General features: G+C 37.0%; 1 protein-coding gene across 2 annotated transcripts; it reads right to left on the bottom strand.

Annotated features, from left to right (window-relative positions):
• Positions 1-1,639: 1,639 nt before the first annotated feature.
• LOC140467278 (suppressor of cytokine signaling 2-like) lies at positions 1,640-16,654 on the bottom strand. Of its 2 annotated transcripts, none has more exons than XM_072563532.1 (3): positions 16,329-16,654; positions 15,571-15,788; positions 1,640-4,803 (listed from the first exon to the last, which is right to left on the bottom strand). In XM_072563532.1, the coding sequence occupies exons 2-3, from the start codon at positions 15,698-15,700 to the stop codon at positions 4,331-4,333; spliced, it is 603 nt and encodes a 200-aa protein (XP_072419633.1). In that variant the 5' UTR covers positions 15,701-15,788; positions 16,329-16,654; the 3' UTR covers positions 1,640-4,330. The 2 variants fall into 2 exon arrangements, with proteins under 2 accessions (XP_072419633.1, XP_072419632.1); XM_072563531.1 differs by having other exon boundaries at positions 16,422-16,653.
• Positions 16,655-18,519: the final 1,865 nt, after the last annotated feature.

The following is an 18,519-nucleotide window of genomic DNA, read 5'->3' as shown; positions in this document are numbered from 1 at the left end:
TGATTCAGCATGGAGGGGAAAAGGACCAGTCTCTCACAAATAGCAGGATGTACTACTCAAAAAAGTACTTTAATAATCATAGGACATGCTGAGGAGGAAGAGGTTTCAGAGAGGTGAGATGTCATTCAATTAGGACTGTTGGAATGCATTTGACTAACTTTGGATTTCATAAACTTTCAATGTAAACACACACCTCTCATTCTATCTTTTGCAGTTAGATTATCACTGATTTAAAAAGGATTAGTTGCAATTTCAAAGTCATATCTTGTTTTATCTGTTCAAAAACACACAACTCTATGCTGGATATAATAATCATTACTTTACCAAGTACCTCAAAAATACATGAAATTGTCCTAGGAATTATCTAATTGATTTCTTCAGGAAATTCAGACATTTGGTTTGATTTCCTGATGACCCCTAGTCAGACACTACTGGAACTATTTCCACAACATGAAAGGGGATTCATAAAACAAATGATTTAAAGCTTAAAAGTGTATTTACATTTCACTTGTTAGATGGACAATTGCTTTCTTTTCAACTTCCTGCTCAAAGATTCTTAGGTACCAACTTGTCCTCCTGTAACTTTAAGATCATTAACATAGTATTGAAGCTATTTTTCAAAATAAACAAAGGTTGTAATTTCAATTTTATAATCCATGTACAACAAATTGCACGAGCTTTCATATTTCCTATCTCACGTCTTTGTGAACTTGCATGCAACTGAAACAAAATCTGCCAGAATCATTGCAATAGGACATATTTTAGAATGCTTTTTTTTTGCATTTAAGTATTCCTTGATATAGTTAAGGGTGCAGTTTCATCAATACAACTAAAACAGAAGTGTTCATTTCTCATCTGATTTTAAATAACATCTTTTATTTTGAAATGGGATGTGTGTGTTACTGGCAAGGTGAGCATTTGCTGCCCATCCTTAATTGCCCTTGAACTTGCTCTGCTATTTCGGAGGGCAGTTACGAGTCAACCATGTTACTGAGAGTTGTAAGTCACATGTAGGCTATACAAGATAAGGACAGCAGATCTCCTACTCTAAAAAATACATTTATGAACCAATTGGGCTTTTAGGACAATGTTTACATGCTGACGTTGAGACTAGCTTTTGTTTCCAGATATCGAATTCAAATTTCAACATCTACAATGGTAGCGATTTGAACCCATTTCCCCAGAATATTAGCCTGATACCCTGGATTATTAATCTAGTGGCATTATCATTATGGGATCCCCTCCAATAACTGAAAATGACTGCTCAACATACAGCAAACCATGTACAAGATTAATTAGTGCAAAGTTGGTAGTTTTGTAGCAACCGAAAAACAAATGTAAAATTATTCAGAACAGTCTGCGTGTGTCATTGACCTTAAAGATTTAACCTAAACTTTAAGAACCTCCTTAAAAGACAGCAAAACGGCATAATCAGCAGTGATTAATTTAATCTGATTTGAGGGCAGAGCCACCTTTCTGTGTAATGCTTTTAAACTATCATAGAAGATTGCGGAAACTCAATACGTTTTGGGAATAGATTATGGCTGGATTCTTCCATCCTTTGTAGTTGTTTGGCCAACTTGTAATTCATAAATGGAGGTATCAAAATAAAAATCAGGAGAAGGACATGTTTTGTTGATTTTTTTTTCATTTAAGCAATTCTGGTATTTAATGGAGATGACAAATTATTTTAATGTAATAATTTGTTCTGATATGCAGTGTACTGCCTAAAAGGATGGCACAACAGATTTTATAGTAACTTCACTAAACAGAATTTGATTAGGAAAACGTTGCAAGTCTATAGGGCAAGAACCTCCTTTCATGCTGTATAATTTTATGCTATTGTGATTATTGCTGTTTGTTTTGCTAACAGAAGTGTAGATTCAGTACTGTGGACTCATTCTCTCAGCTATACATCACATCACTCCCTTGTCAGACAAAGTGAATTCCTACAAAATGACCCACTTTCATGAAAATTGAACAAGACATGTCTTTGATAACACTAAAACATTTGAAGTTAATGGTTTTTAAAAGTTGCTTTTAAGAGAGTCGATCATGCTGCAGTGGGCATGACCCCAAAATGGTGTCAGAATAACTGCCAGATGTGGTCTCCCACCATTTCCATTAAACAATGTCTGGCAGTATATGAGAAATTCTCATATCCAGTTGAAATAAAAATGTGCAGTGCAATTGAACCAAATAATGTAACCTAGCTAATAAAAATAAAAGTTTTAACAGAAACAGGGATGCCAGTAAAATATAGCATTCTTTCAAAGTGAGCATACAACCAGTGTTCAAATATAATCTTTTGTATTGTATCAGTATCTGGATAAATAAATATACAGTATAGTAAATATCCATCTGCTAAACCCAGAGGTAGGTATAATAGAGTTTTTGTTGTAGGCTAAAACATTAGGATTTGAACAAGTCAATGATAGGTGGGGCTACACTTCTAGAAATGGTTCATAGTATACTACTGTTTGTGTGTTATAAGTAGCCAAAGATAGAATAAGCTTTGCAGGCTGAGTGACCTTTCCTTGGTCCATGGATTCTTAGGCATCAGCAAGCTAATTAGACAGCTGCATTTCTAATCTACAGATGCTAGTGCATTATTGGCACTATTCCAATTACATTACAATAGAAAAACAGCTGCATGGTTCACGAATTCATTGATGGCATAATTCCAGTTTCACAATGCAATGCCATGGCCCAGATTTTGCAGTCAATAGTGAAGGGACAGAGCTCACCAGTAACATCAAGTAAAGCCACCACAAAGAAATACTGGACTCTATAGCATTGGCTTCTTCTGAACAGATAGAATTGTGCCATCTAGAGTGTCAGGGAAAAGTGAAGGCATCAAGTTCACTAAGCAGTTGATTAAATCGACAAAATTATACAGGTAGTAAAGCCAAAGTAAAAGCAAGGCTTGGCATTTGCATTCTAACCATTGTAGAAAGATCAAATCAAAGAGTGGAATTACAATTAGGATTAAGGTAAAGCTGAAAACAATAAATATTTTAAGCATTGCATACCTATGGAATTTTAAATTAAGGAATGCAGCAAACTACATTCCACATATATGAAGTTAGATTATCAGGGCTAGAGATATTGTTTAGCAGAAATTATAATTTTGCATGTTATTAAAATCTTAGTGTTAACATTTTCATTATTTTTTCCAGCAAGAATAGCGCATAAGAAGTTGATGTTCATGCCAAATCACTGATTGCTTTGCCTGCATCTGCAAAGACTGCAACAGTGCACCAGTGCAGGATATGATTGACAACAACTTCTGCCTATTTGTGTTTAGCTGAGCATGTGCAGATACCAGAAGTTGCTGATGGTCAATGCTGGTGGTGTTGCCATCATTACAAACACTAACTTAGAGTCATACTCTAGACCAATTTACTTTAGATAGAGATTCATTGTCTGGAAAAGTTAAACGCACAAGTGTTTTTTGTGCTCAATTGTTTTGATTCATTTACTGAAAGATTTCAAAGCACATTACACATAGCATTCTTAACCATTAAGAAGTGTTGCCTTTTCTGCAGGTTAATGTTAGCCAGTTGGCATATCATATAATCTTTTGCCTAATGTTTCAGCTTAAGTGGGCAAATGCTGCTAGTACAAGTTACCCATAAAATATAATACAGCAGGAAGAGAGATCAAATGTTGATTAACATTTCCCTCAACCTACAGTGAGAACCAAATCCTCCCATATACCAATCTGTTAGGAAGAAAGCCCACAGCTTGTCCATATGGGATGTGTATGAGTCACTTTGGGGAGCAGCAGGAAACAGTGCTCTAACTTAATCAAAATGTCTAACTAAGCATTGTTGGCAGTTGAGCTGAAAGTTAGGTAACAATAAAATTTGCGAATGATGCTCTCCTCAACATGACCTCTGGAATAGTTCACTGGGTTTTATCATTTGATTCCTTCCATTCTCAGCCAGTTGAAACATAAGAATCACCAAAAACCAAACTATTCTTCAAATACCACACTTCAAGAATGCATGTTGTATACAATGTGAAGTATACCGTGAAAAGCCACAGCTGTCAGAGGAAATATTGAACAAAAATCAAACGTTTACCATAATAACTCTGAAAGCTAAACTGATTGCTTCTACTAAGAAACTGTAAATTTGTGTTTACATTAAGTTAAACCAAACATGAAAATGATGGACAGTTTAATTCATTATCTATTAGGTGTGTTGCAATAGAGCACCAAATCTCACTCAGTCGTTGACATGAAACAGTTGAATATTTCCTCCACGTAACAAGTCCCTCTGTCATTTATCATTGTTATATTAGGAATGGTTAACTCTTAACTGAGTTACAAATGGAAGGGATATTCTAATAAATATTCCTTTAATCTAGTGGGCAAAGGAAGTTCTTGGATTGCCTTCGTACTTTTATTGATTATAATCCTACATAGATGTTGCAATGAAGGCGTTGCAATATACAGGGGCTTAGTCAGTTTCAGGTGAATCACTGTATCTTTAGTCACTGGCGTAAGTGACTGGTCATGTGCAGTTTGGGTACTTTTAGACAACAAGACATAATGCTGGATAAGATCAACCACGTCTTCAAAATTCTTGAGCTTTGGTTTTGCCAAAACCACTGAATCAAAGCCAAACTTTCCCTCATTGTACTCAATACGAAGGTGTGCAGGTCCTGAGCTTGTTTTGACCGAAAGAGTCAGAAGATATTCTGGGTTGGAGCTATCCCGGATTAGAAATGTGCCTTCAGTGGTTTGATTCAGAATCTGTCGTGCTTCAATTGAGGTAAGTGCTCCCCAATACCAACCTGGTTAGAGAAAGAACAAGGGTAGAGTGAATTACACATTTTATGTAATTGCATTGTAATCTGACTCAGGAGAACAAATCAAAGCAGGAATTATTTGTTCATTCAACAACATTTAATTTTCACAAGTTAAACTTTAATCAACACAAATGTAGTAAAAGCATTATAAAACCTATTCTGAAATAACAAAGAAGGCAAGTCAATCTACTCGAACTGAATTTATAGAATCCCATTTTTCTGTTTTCCCCTCACATGCCTTTAATTCTTTAATTACATTATTCAAGAGCTTGTAATAATTAATTTTGAATCAAACACACCCTATAGAAAAAAATGCACATTGCATTAGAACAATTCTTCCAAACTCCTGATTTCTGTGTGTAGTGCTTACTACAGCTATTGTTTTCAATGTATTTCTGAATAATGAAGATAGCTATTTACTTTTAATTTGGGATGAATGCTGCCATTATCTTGCCAGCCCCTTTGAAGGATGTGAGGCCTGTCACCCACGCAGCAGCTTTCACTGTACAGGCTGCCAGTGGGCAGAAAGGAGAGTACATGAAGTATGCCCCGTGCCCACTGGGCACCCCTCGGGTGATCATCGCACCTCTTTATCCCTTCCACAACATATAATCTCCATGGTCCCACTCCACTACCCCTCAAGGTTTAGATCCATCCAAATCCTAGCCTACCTGTGGCTCCAGGATTCTAAGCATCTCATATTCAGAGACGACTTGATCTTGGACTGGTGGGCTTACAGAGCTGCTGGCCAATCAGATTGGCTGCAAGAGCTCTAGAGTAGGATTTCCTATCTCAGAGGGGTAGAGGTCCCACTTTTACCACGTATTATCACTGTGGAGCAGTGGATTTCTGGTCAGTGCAGTGCCAACAAACTTTTTGGCCAGGTGCCAGGTAATCTGTCATGTCAAAAAATTTGCCCTGTTATTGATTTCTGTTTCCATCAGAAATACCTCTGTCAATTTCACCCTCTGCAATTTGAGAATTGCAGAAAGTCAGCTCAAATCCTTTCTTGTAAGTCAGACTCCTCCTAACAGCTGACACTCTGGTAAACTTCCTTTCACATTTTCTCCAAAGTTAATGTACCTCTCCTGTAGTGAGGAACTCAATGCATCAAACTGCATTCCAGACTTAGTCTATCATTTTGTAAAGAGGCACAACATATGAGCATATGAATTGGGAACAGAGGTATTTGGTTCAGTTCCTTGAACCTGCTTAGCCATTCAATAAGAACTTGGCTGATCTCTTTCCTGTTTTGCTTAATCCCTCTTGATAAAAGCCCAAAATACCATTTTCTTTCGTCAGGCGGTTTCTTTAACACTCCCACTCATAACTAAGAACTTATTTATCTAAATGACTAGACTCTGTAACATTTCCATTAAACCAAATCCTTAGCATTTACCACTGCATTCTTTCATCATGTTCTCAAAATGTAATGCCTCATCTCTGTTCTGTATTAAACTTTATCTGCCATTCATTGCTTGTTGTCACAGCCTCCACATTCATCTGTAATTTACTGTCTTCTCCCTCACAAACTAGACTCTTTATTTTATTTATGAAATGTAAGTAGTCACAATGCAAACCTTCTGAGCATCCCACTAACCAGTCTGAGAAGAACCACATCTAGAAAAGATGATTTAAGAACCTGAGGTGATCAAATTAATTGTATTCAACTGAAATATGTGGAACTAAATATTGCTTACCACATACAATTTACAAAAGTGTTTATATTGTGGTGCTTTAGAGGAAAGCTGAACAGAGTTACTACATATAGAACAGAATGAGGCTAATTACAAACATGCCATTCATGGCAAGATTAACTCAACTTGCCCCATTTACCAGTTCTTTCCCCGTAGCCCCACAAATTTTCTTTCTTCAGGTGCTTATCCAAAGTATTGTGACTATTTATACATTATATATAGTAGAAAAATCTGGACTGCCAGAGAGAATGAGTGAGATGTGAAATGATTAAGAGTTTAAAATAGTAGCCTGGAGCTTACCAAGCTAAAGTATGAATTAATTTATTCCCTGTTAAATACTTGTAGTTATACATATATATATGTTGTAGCTTTATGTGGAAGGAGACTTACAGCAAATGTCTGTCAAAATAATCATTTGGTAAAAATACCTGAAAGTGAACTGATGCAGATGATCGCAGCTTTTAAAACTAACAGAACAGCCAACAAAAGCAGGTCATGCATGTTTTGGGTTACAGACATGTTTAGGAGGCTACAACCTAAAATTTAAAGTTAACTAATCAAATCGATTATCTTCCCTAGCTGTCATTGGATTTCCATTTGCCTCATGCTAAAAAGTGAATTTTTGGTGGAAAATTCCTGGAATGCTTTATCTGAAAACAGATGCTGCACCACAATGTGTGGAAATAATACAAAAAAAAAGTATAATTATTATTTCCAGAGGTGCAGGCATGGTACACAGGCAAATAACAAACATAGCCATATACTCTATCCTTTATGTGTTTGTATAGACAGCTGTTTCAACAATAATCTATTAGAAGAATGAAGCAAAAGTATAAACTTTGTATGCTTTTTAGAACATGATTAGTAGTGTAACTCTTACATTAATGAAAGTTTCACAAACTTATATGGATAAAGTCAAAATAAAGAGGTCCAGATGCACTATTAAGTTCCTACACAGAAAATGCACATAATTACCAACATGAAACAATGAACTTCATTTGAAAAGGATAAAAAAAACTGAACAGAGTGCAACTATTTGTGCTTTGGAGGTTTGCCAATGTGAAAGTGGTATGGAGGAAGAGGGAATGCCAAGGTAGACAGTTATGAAAATGCACTGAGATGAAGGATGATAGTCCTACAAGCTTTGAAAATTCATCCAGTAATATCCATGTGGATGGGAACATCAAGGACACTTGCATCAATGTGAAAAACAAGACCTTCAATGGACAAATTATCTAAAAATCCAACTCATCATTGAGGAACACAGTGTGTCATCAGACCACACAGACAAACAGACAAGCAAAGCTCCAAACAAGAATAACTACTGCACAACAAGAATGACATCATGCTAAAACATCTATGTTTAGCAAGACAACAACTTCATTCACATGTTATAGCAGCTGCCTGAAACACTCCCCAGCTGTTTACATAAGCAAAATGAAAGCAAAAAAAAATTGTCCAATAACTGAAGCCATCCATCCTGCAAAATTATCTTTTGTAAAGAGATAATGCAATCTCGATGAAATTATTCTGAAGATGGGAAATTTTACAACTTTGGAATAAACTTGAGTTTTTTCTCATTGATTTTTAAAAAAAGAAACGCTAAGCTGGACAGCGCACACAATGAAAGTTATTGTACTAACTGGACACATTTTAGGTAAATAGTTTTAAATAGATGATAGCATTCGATAGCAAGTTTAAAAATTGCCTTTCGATCCAAAACTTGGGCAGTTATGGCCTTACCATAGTGGCTACTGACTGGCTTATCTCCAGTCTCAACAACACGATTTTCTGACTCACATACAACTAAATATAGTAAAGTGGGAGTAGGTTTTGGTCCTAAACCACACTTCAGTTTCAATATTGTAAGACCAAATCTCTCTCACTGGTGTATACATTCACATTCACTCAGCAGACATCCCAGAGATGAATTTAATGCCAAATTATAGGTAGCATATGTACAACTGCCACTGGAACAAAGCTAAGATTGTTCAAACCAATTTTAAACAATTAAAAAACTGTCCTGAAAGGCAACATAAACATACCAATATAACAAAAGTGAGTTCAACGGTGCCATGAAGAATTGCCATTGGCAGTGATTAGGTAATGTTGCATTTGACATTCCTGATTTGGTCATGGCCCAGCAGATTAATATTGCTGCTGCAAAGTAGAAAATATTTAGATGGTCAGCTCCATTGTAGTGTCCTTACACAGGGTCAAATTGCATTATATTTTATGCTAAATATATAGTGGCATAGAAAGATTCCAGTTGTTTATGGATCTGTCTATATTATATAAAACAGTAAAGAGCTAGGAATGGTACAATATCCACTTGCTGGTGTGTAACATAGTTATTGCATACTAGAATGATAAACATGTCGATGATATTTATTAATTCTAATGTATTAATGGATTCTTACAGTTTTAGATCATATTTAAGTTTATGCTTATATTTATGAGTGCCCTCTTTCTTCCCTGGCTCGAGAAACATGAGACATCAGAGTAAAATGTTAATTATAATTTGCCCTCCTATTATTTTTCAATCTCATGCAAAATTATTGATCTTGCCTGCAAAATACTTCCACAGGGACTGGGCAACGTAGCTACCTGAGTATTCTTTACATACAAGGCTTGACTGCAAGACTTCAAAGTTTATTCAGTTATTGAGCACGTTGCAATGCATTGCCTAGCAGCGGGAAGTGAACATGGCTGAGGCAGACAAAACCAACTTTCTCTCCCTACTGAATAGCAGAAACCATGTGTACCTCAACTGTTCCTCTGGCAGGAAGCAGAGCAAATCTGGAAACTTCCCGAATTTTGTCACTCAATCTTGAGCCAAGTAATGTGTTAACCAATGAACCGTTTCCAGGAGCTTGAGTGGTGCAAAAGTTTCCAAACAAAAAAAAATCTTATTCAACCTGTTCAGCCATGTTATTACAAAGTCTGGAGCGGGTAGGTCTTGAACCCAGATCTCCTGGTCCAGAGGTATGGTCACCATAAGAATTTCTACAGCCAACATTTTACTCTGATGCCTTGTGTTTCTAAGACCGGTGAAGAAACAGTGCACTCACAAACCTTTGGAATAGGACATTTTATATTTATTTGTCTATTGCAATTTAAACTAAACCACAGAAATGGGTTCGAACACTGTACTGAACACTGATTTTGTTTTACCCTTGGAACTTACCATAAATTATTTCTCAGTAAAACATCATGGACCTTTAATTTGGGCCAACTGTAAAAAGTTATTTACAAGCCAGGAACTTGTTTTTGTCTCACCCTTTTAGTTTGGGAGTACAGTTTATTTATATTTGCATTCATTATATCTTGAAAGGCAGGGCTAAGAGCTGGCTGATAAGAGTCTGAGAGTTCAATGCCACATAAGAAAGTCACATATCCACAGTTACAATTGTGTGTCATCAAATTATCTAGGACAAATAACTTTTGACAATTGTAACCACCTCGTAGCACTATTTAAAAATAGCTGCCTTCCAAAAAAGACAAATATTATAATCTATAGAATGCATTATCATGGAATGACTCTAGGAAGTCATTGATCACATGACTGGTCACGCCAACCCTTACACTACACTCGAATACCAACAGGGAACACACAAAACGATCATTTATATTTTACTGACTCTCTGCCCATTAATTCCTGTTTTTCTTTCCTTTAAAGCACTAATTTGTCTTTTCCAAGAATTCCACATTTCAGCTTTCTTTTAGACACATTTAATATTTTCTGCACATTCAATTCACTAACTACAGTTTCCCTAAAGTTAAACACAATTCATAAGACTTTCTTCCATTTTAAGCATACGGAAAATAAAAGAGTACAGCAGATGAGAAAAAGAATAAGGACACTTCAAGGCACACACTAAGGCAGAAAATACTGGTAGTGACAATCAGTAAAGACAGTATCAGGCCAGCTATTGAACACATGCAAGCTAAGCTTTACTGTTCAATAAGTTTAAAAAAAATTAAACAAGAACCTTGTGTAATGGAGAGCTTGCATAAGCATTAGAGTTTTTTGGCTCTGTATTGCTGATTACTTTCCCAGTAACTTTTTTTGCCATGATAAAAAACAGCTTTATTATTTCATTCCATTGCTGTAACTGAGCTGCTATGAACTTTGATCTGTTTTTCCTAGAAACAGCCTGAGTTTGATGAAAAGGGAAAGTACTTTTTCAATCAAGAATTAAAGGGTATTTCAATCAGAACAGTGATTCTTAGCATTACAAAGTTAGATCAGAGTTTGATTAAAAGGGCCAATGAGGACCAACTGAAAATTTTACACAACACCATGGTTCTTTTCAAAGCAAAACACTGTTTTTTTTTCTCCCCCTCCGGTAACGAATGTTTTAGAACACCAGGATCCCTAGGCAAAAATAGTCCATGATCCATCTGGTTTACCTGATCCTGGAATCAACAGGATAGACTGAAATAGAACTGTTCAGTAACCATGGCAATCATAGTCAGTAACAAATCTAGATATGAGATATCCGTTCATTTTTTAGGTACATAGTAGGTAGCCATAGTCCACGAGGGACCACAAGCATCCCTCTATTAGAAAGTTAAAAATCATACAACACCAGGTTATAGTCCAACAGGTTTAATTGGAAGCATGCTAGCTTTTGGAGCACCGCTCCTTCATCAGGTGATTGTGCGATCACCTGATGAAGGAGTGGCGCTCTGAAAGCTAGTGTGCTTCCAATTAAAGCTATTGGACTATAACCTGGTGTTGTATGATTTTTAACTTTGTACACCCCAGTCCAACACCAGCATCTCCAAATCATCTTGATGAGAAACATTGGTTACATAGATTGAGTGGCATATCATGCATGAAAAGGCAAGGAGGCAGTTCCCAATTCCTCAGGAAATGGGAGCCAAACTCAGACCATTAGTATTATTGAGAACCATACACTTAGCCATTGAGCTAAACCAGCCAAACCTATATCCCTTTACAATTTTTCAAAGTAACCAATAAATCTAAAGAATCAAACTAGAGCAAATTAAAACATGAAGACCCATTAAAGAGGAAGCTGACTACGTTGACAATAGATAACCGCGTAGAGAGTAGCTTCACCCCATCAGTGAATTGAACTCTGGTCTCCTGGTTTACAAATGGTACTAACAATTATATAAATTGAGAGCTCCTTGGAAGCTACTTGTTGAACAAACACAAAAAGAGGCATCACTGAACTAAGTGTACAAATAATCATTCAATCAGTGCCCTTAATCTTAATCTTAATTTATACAATTAAAAGTGGAAAAAGCCTTTGAGGGAAAACTTTAGCAATCATATTCAAAAGCTTATTTATTCCCCAGACCTAAGTCATGTCTCAAATTAGTCACCTATATTGTATTCATAATGATAAATTTCTGAAAACTATCAACATTCTCTATGACAAATCAATACTTTGTTTCCACTGTCTCCCTAAGAATTTTGTTTCGTAGATTCAACCATTCTGTGATATAATGGACCAGAACTTGCTGTCAAAATGATTGAGAGGCTAATGGTTCTCACCATCATATATGTGTAAGTGGAGCAATAAATTCAGGTGAAAGGGAGAGATGCAGTTAGACTAAAAGCTGTCTCCAAATTGCTCCACTTACTACTGAATTGCAAAATACAGCAACTTCACACAATAAATATAAACTTAGCTCATCACCAAAAATCAAGTTGGTATATTTCAGTTGGAGTACACTTTAATGTGTGATACATCGCTCTTGTGTGTCACTGTCAGTATCTTTTTCTGGCTCTGAAATCTATTATTAAAAATGTCCAGTCTCATTGCTTTAATTGTTGGACATTTTTAAAATGTAAAATTAAATAAAAATTTTTTTTAACATTTACTTTGAAGCTTTTCTTCTTCTCTTTTAATTTAGTCTTTCTTTACCTGATTTTGTATTGAATCTACCCACTCTTAAGTTACTCTTCCTCTTTGGTCCTTATACAGCTAATATAGCAATCCCGCAAATTGATTGGTTAAGGAGCTACAGAATTATTTGCCTCTTTACTCAAGTTTAAATGCTTAGCCTTTGTTACTGTGACTTTATCAGCTCATACCCTCAGCAACTTGCTACATGAGAACTTCATAAAACTAAACAAGCAGAGGCAAGTCTAATGAATATACATACTATTAATTTTCTGTAGCAGTGAAAATATGTCTAAATTTTTCTGCTGCAACATTTTGAATTTACACTCTTTCAGGTATAGACCACACCCTTAAAGTTTTACTCAGTTGACAATAATGGTTGTGATTTAAGATATCGAGCAATTTAGAATCCAAAGCAAAATATTCATTTTCTCCTAACCTTTGCTTTTGCAGTAATAACTTACTCAATTCTTATCATTGTTGCTCATAATCCAAACTATCTCGCTGCTCAATTATTCTGGTTGCCCGCTAGTGTACCCTTTTTCAACAGCAGCAAAATTATTTTTATAGAGAAGTGTAAACTAGTAAAGCAAGTGCAGTTGCACCAATGATTTATATAACAGCAGAATTAGCTCAAATTGACCTCTTAATTCATCCCTGTATCTGATTTGCTTTTCTCACTCTCACCAAATATTGTTGCAATGGCTTAATTTAATTGTCTTTCATTTTCAACGTACATTATTTTACTATATTTGCATAATAATTTCTCCATGGAATTTATGTCATGTGCATTTCTGTAACACATCTGTCATCTGTCTGCTTTACTTCAGTTTTATCCTGTTTATTTCAGAAATCTACCATCTGAAGTTGTACAACTACTCAAAGTTTAGGAAGTTGCAGTGTTAGGATTAAAAAGCAAGCGTTTTCGTACTAAAGAGCCAACATCACAATGAGCCAAAAGTTCCAATCCGTGCTACGTGCTTCTAGGATTTGAATTAATCAACTGCGAGTCAAAAGTAAACATTGTGCTCTTGACTCTTAGACCCACATCATTTATTAGGATGTTAAATAAAAGAGACAACCAAACTATTCTTTGCACTTCACTACTAACATGCTCTCAGGCCGATGACAATCTTTGACTTACTATCGTTTGGATTCTGATATACAGTAAACACAAAATGGGCTGGAGAAGCTGAGCCAGTCTAGCAGCATAATTTTGCTCAACTTTTTGTTTTAATTCCCTATCTTTAGCATCCATAGCACTTTGCTTTCACATTTAGATTCTATCGGTTAAGCAATTATGTAACAAATATAAAATATTCTCACTGAATTCTCATTTGTTTTTGGTACCAGCCTTGTAAATCAATTGCACTAATGGCCTTACTGACATAAAAATACATCATATCTATTGCACAAGCTCATTTCTCAACAATGAAAACAAGACATCAAATTTGATTGATAAAATTTTCTCTCTATTATCCCATAGTGTTTATGCTTTAGCTCCATTCATATGTCCTCTTAGTATATTTAACAAGAGTTTCTGAAAACTTAACCACAATAGATTTCCAACTCTCTGCTCTATTGTTTTCTAGGTCAGATCTGCTGTATTATTTTTAAAATAGGTGATATGTAGGCCTTTCTATACTCCCCAGGCATCTTTTCAGTATTCAGATATTGCTAGATTTTGTTTTAAATCTTTGGATTACCAGTTATCTTGTTATGCCGTACTCCATTTCTTGTTTTAATGTTTCTCTTAATAAAACAGACACTTTTATTACTGTAGCTCATTTCACTTGACACATTCAATTCAAAGTGTTTCTTTGCACATTCCAAACATGTCTTTTGGTACAGAATCTACTTGTATGAATGATAAAGAGATCATTTTGGGTAAATGAGGTAATATAATGAAACTGAACTGAATTCAGTCAAGATTGACATTTGTGTGACCAAACTAATCATGCAAAACTTTTAAAAGTAGAACTACACAATTGTAATTTATTTTCCTTGTACAGAAATGAAACATTGACTGCATTCTCACAGAATTGTTCATGCCAGTGTTAAAATGAGATACTGACATATAAAATATTCCCTTCACTACCAAGTTGTAAACCAAATTGTGCTATTATAGCCAAGACTTTTTTGCATCATTTCCATTATTAAGATACATTCAACAATATTTATGCTAGAACCACGAAACAAAAAGTACAAAAAATGTGAAAGGTCTTTTACTCCAAATAATATTCATTGTTTATTTAGCCTCAGACAATGTTTTAACTCTAAATAACACTCATTGTTTACTTAGCCTCCGGCAATGTTGTTTATACTTTAAATTAATACTTTACACACAATGTTATGTCTCCACTTCGACACATGAATTGTGCTGTTTAATACTTTTTTACTAAACTATTTTAATAAAGATTAGAATTGTTGCTTAGGTTCCTGTCATTTCCCATTTCAAATTAATATTTCATTTCATTTTTTTAATGATAGTAGGTCAAGTAAAAATGCATCTTAACTCTACAGTGAGCTTCTAAAGATCTGTATGCTTTACATATCCTTAAGTAATGACATACAAAAGGTCAATTTTACTGATTCCTTCTGCATATATTACTATTCAAAATCAATAATAACATCACAATTGACAAAACTGGTGTTTTATTCTTTCTCAAATGACGAAAAAGATTTCTTTCTAAATATTTCTACTTCTCACATTGAATATGAGTTAGTGGAACAAACACGAAAACTTATCCTTCAGACTTTTAGACGTAAAAGACAACCTTCGAATTTAAACACATGAGATACCATTCCAAAAAGATACAAACATTTTCACTGAAATTGCAATATTTACAAGAGAATGTTTACTGTTCGCATTAACTGCCTTCTCCAACTACTAAAGTTCTCTTGTAGATGGGGGTCGGAAATTAATTATTAAGCAGCGTTATGACGAGACACATCTGAGGTAAAGTATATTGCATTTTAACAAAAAGAAATTGTGAAAGTGTAAAAGAAGGGAGGGTTAAATACCGGGAACTATAGAAAAAAAGACACTAGACATTCCGCTACGTTCAAATAGGCGAATTGACTCCAGTATTTTAAAACAGAACGCCATTCAAAAATTGACCTGCACGTCTACATGTATTCAAGATTAAAAATCCATATAATCACACTCAATTTACCTGTACGCTCCAAATGACTCATGGTGCAGGAGATACGGAACAAATCAGAATGTCCTTCCCGGAGGTCAACGGGGTCCTGAGGCGAATTGCCGGAGGACAGCGGGGTTGCTACTTTCTCCTGGCAGATCATAGAGGTGACGAATTCAAATGACCACTGATCGTCCTTCAATCGAAGCGTCTACATCGGCCAGAAAAATAAAGGCTTTGTTCCCAGCGCCCTGGATTTGGACAAAGAGAAAGCTGATCAATAGTGAAACTGAAGGAAACTCTTCCCACATTAAAGTTCACACAACGCGTTACTTCAAAATAAATCTTCCCACACGAACCGCAACATCTTTACCGCCCGTAAATGTGACTAAACTCATTTATATTTTCTCCAGCATCTTTTCGAAATTGGGGTTCATTTTCCAACCTCGAGTCAAACAGCAGAGGCGTTTACTACAGCATTGACATTAATTTATGCAGGAGGGAGCGCAAAATGCTTTCGAGTAAAAATCAGTCGTTCCGATATAAAAGAATCGCAATTGCCCAAAGCGTTTACTACGGCACTGACATTAACTTATGCAGGCAAAATGATAAAATGTTTTTATGTACAAATCAATTGCACCAATTAAAAAAAATCGCAATTGTCCAAAGATATTGAACATGAGCCTTCAGATCAGTTCCTGTACTCTCTGCTCGCTCAAAATGATATCCTACCACATTCATTGTAACTCATTCATAAACATATAATTTACGTGAACTAATTGCCACCTCACTTTTCCCATCTTCTTACAGACTTGTTAATGCGAACCGAACGAATGAATTCTCTCTCTGTTCGCCCAACGATTGTAAAACATCAACGCACGCACCTTTTCGTTAATCGGAGCGTTTCCTGTTGTGCGAGCCCGGTTCAGCGGCTTCCAAACATCGTGCTGTGCCCGCGAACAAGCCCGGTCACCTCGAGTTAACTCCACTAATAGCAGCCAGTCACTAAGTGAATCGATTCGGCCTGATTCAACCCTCTGGATCGTGACAGAGTTGAGGCACAGCGGGGCACGTACAAAAGAAAACGAAAATAGGGTGTGTGTGTATGTGTGTGTGTGGATGGGGGTGGGGGTGGGGGGGATCTTTTGTTCGTCCCAGATTCTTAGAATTAATTTAACCCTTTGAACGAAAAGGGCAGCTTCATTTCCAACTACCCCCCCCCCCCCCCCCACCCCAACCCAGCTCAAACCCTCCTGATGCCTGGCACTTGCAGAGCACGCACAAGCCGTTTCCCTTTCGGGGCTTCTCTCAATCCACTGTTTCTCCTGTCAGGGGGAAGAAGGTGAAGGTTTTACAGTCGCATCTGTCAGCCACTGCGAACGTAGCCCTCCCTTCGTTAAAAAAGAGAAAATAACGAAAACAAAAGGCAGGAAATTTAATGTGTAAAGAGGTCACGTGACGATGGGGAGCAGATCTGAGTCTTCTCTCAGTTCGAATGAAAGCTCAGGTCCCCTCTGTTAGAGCATCACTGAACGTGTTAAAATCTCAAGGCACGCCTACGGGGCTCCAAAGCTTCCCGTTGAACTTCATGTTGTCTCTGTCTTCCTCCTCCTCCTCCCACCCCTCCAAATAAATACAAGCTGTGCATTTGGATGTCTCCACAGAATGGGTGACAAATAAATAAACTGCTGGATCGGAACCATCATTGATAAGTAAGGGCTGCAGCGTGCGGATGTGTGTTTTGCAACGTGGGATGCTACCGGGCGAAGTTCGCTTCATTTCTGCAGCGTGTTAATACACTCGATACAAGCATCTCATTTGATTGTGGATGGAGGAAACCAGCAGCTCCAGGCCTCCAAGAGAAGGAGAAGGAGGAGGAGGCGGCAGCGACTCGTGCTGCTTTCCAGGAACTTTCCAAGAACTCAAGTCACCTGCTCTTGTTGCCGTCTCACCGCCAGCCAATCAGCGGCGGGTTTACCCCGCCTTCTATTGTGATGTCACAAAGGGCCGGGCGGGTTTCGCTCACGTCACTGGCGGCATGTTCCCACCCTCCCCCCTCCCCCCTTCCCCGGAAGAACCGCAGCCTCTCCCCTCGCCGCTGTGGTGAAGGGAAAGGGGCATAACCCTGTGTATTCGATCCAGGTAAACAAAGGGCCATCACCGCTTGAAGTCTCCGATGCTCCTTTTTTGAAAAGCTTAATCACTTTGCGGATATTTCCCCCTTTTTTTTGTCGCTGAATCCTTCCTGAACTACCCTTGGTTTGCAAACCTAAATTTTCAATGCTGTTGACTGGGCATCGCGGACCCGAGGAGGATTTCGTCCCGTCGTTTCTCAGTTTTTGCTTTCAGCTCACAGGTAACTTCAGTTTTCTACCGCCCCGTCCCCATTTGCTGCAGAAAGTTGCATCATGTACGTGGTGATCTCTACACAAAGGTGGTCTCGAATTTTCATTAAAACAAAAAAGCGAAGACTGGCAGGGCGCTGGGGACATGGTCGGTGAATGAGGCAAACGCAATTGCTCCTGGAAAGAGTGCAGCCTCGATAGCCTGAGCCACCGATGAGTCAGCATTGTACAAATTGTGCTTGCAAATGAATTGTTGGGCGGCACCATCGAGCATTTACTTGTGGCATCAGCCGTCATTTCAAATAATAGCTCGTCACCTGGTGGTTGAAAACATTCAATTCTGTATATTGTCAATGGTTTATATTTCTGCAATATACGAGTTACACATTTTCTATTTAATAAATACTGGTGTATGTAAATTTTCAATGTGTGACTTCCTGCTGGATCACAAAGTATTAAATTCTGATGTTTTAAATCCATATGGCTGAGAAAATAAGCCTGTAATGCTATGCTGGGCAATAAAAAACAATTTATTGGAATAAATAGGGGCAAGAAGGTTCGTATTTGGTTTATTTCGGATGTTGAATATTTTTGGTTCTCATGGAAAATACAATATTTGGCTCCGCAGAGGTGTGTC

The sequence above is a fragment of the Chiloscyllium punctatum genome, chromosome 45 (assembly GCF_047496795.1).
Source record: "Chiloscyllium punctatum isolate Juve2018m chromosome 45, sChiPun1.3, whole genome shotgun sequence".
Classification (NCBI taxonomy): domain Eukaryota; kingdom Metazoa; phylum Chordata; class Chondrichthyes; order Orectolobiformes; family Hemiscylliidae; genus Chiloscyllium; species Chiloscyllium punctatum.
The sequence above is the reverse complement of the archived record's forward strand: the minus strand, read 5'-3'. Positions and strand labels throughout refer to the sequence as shown.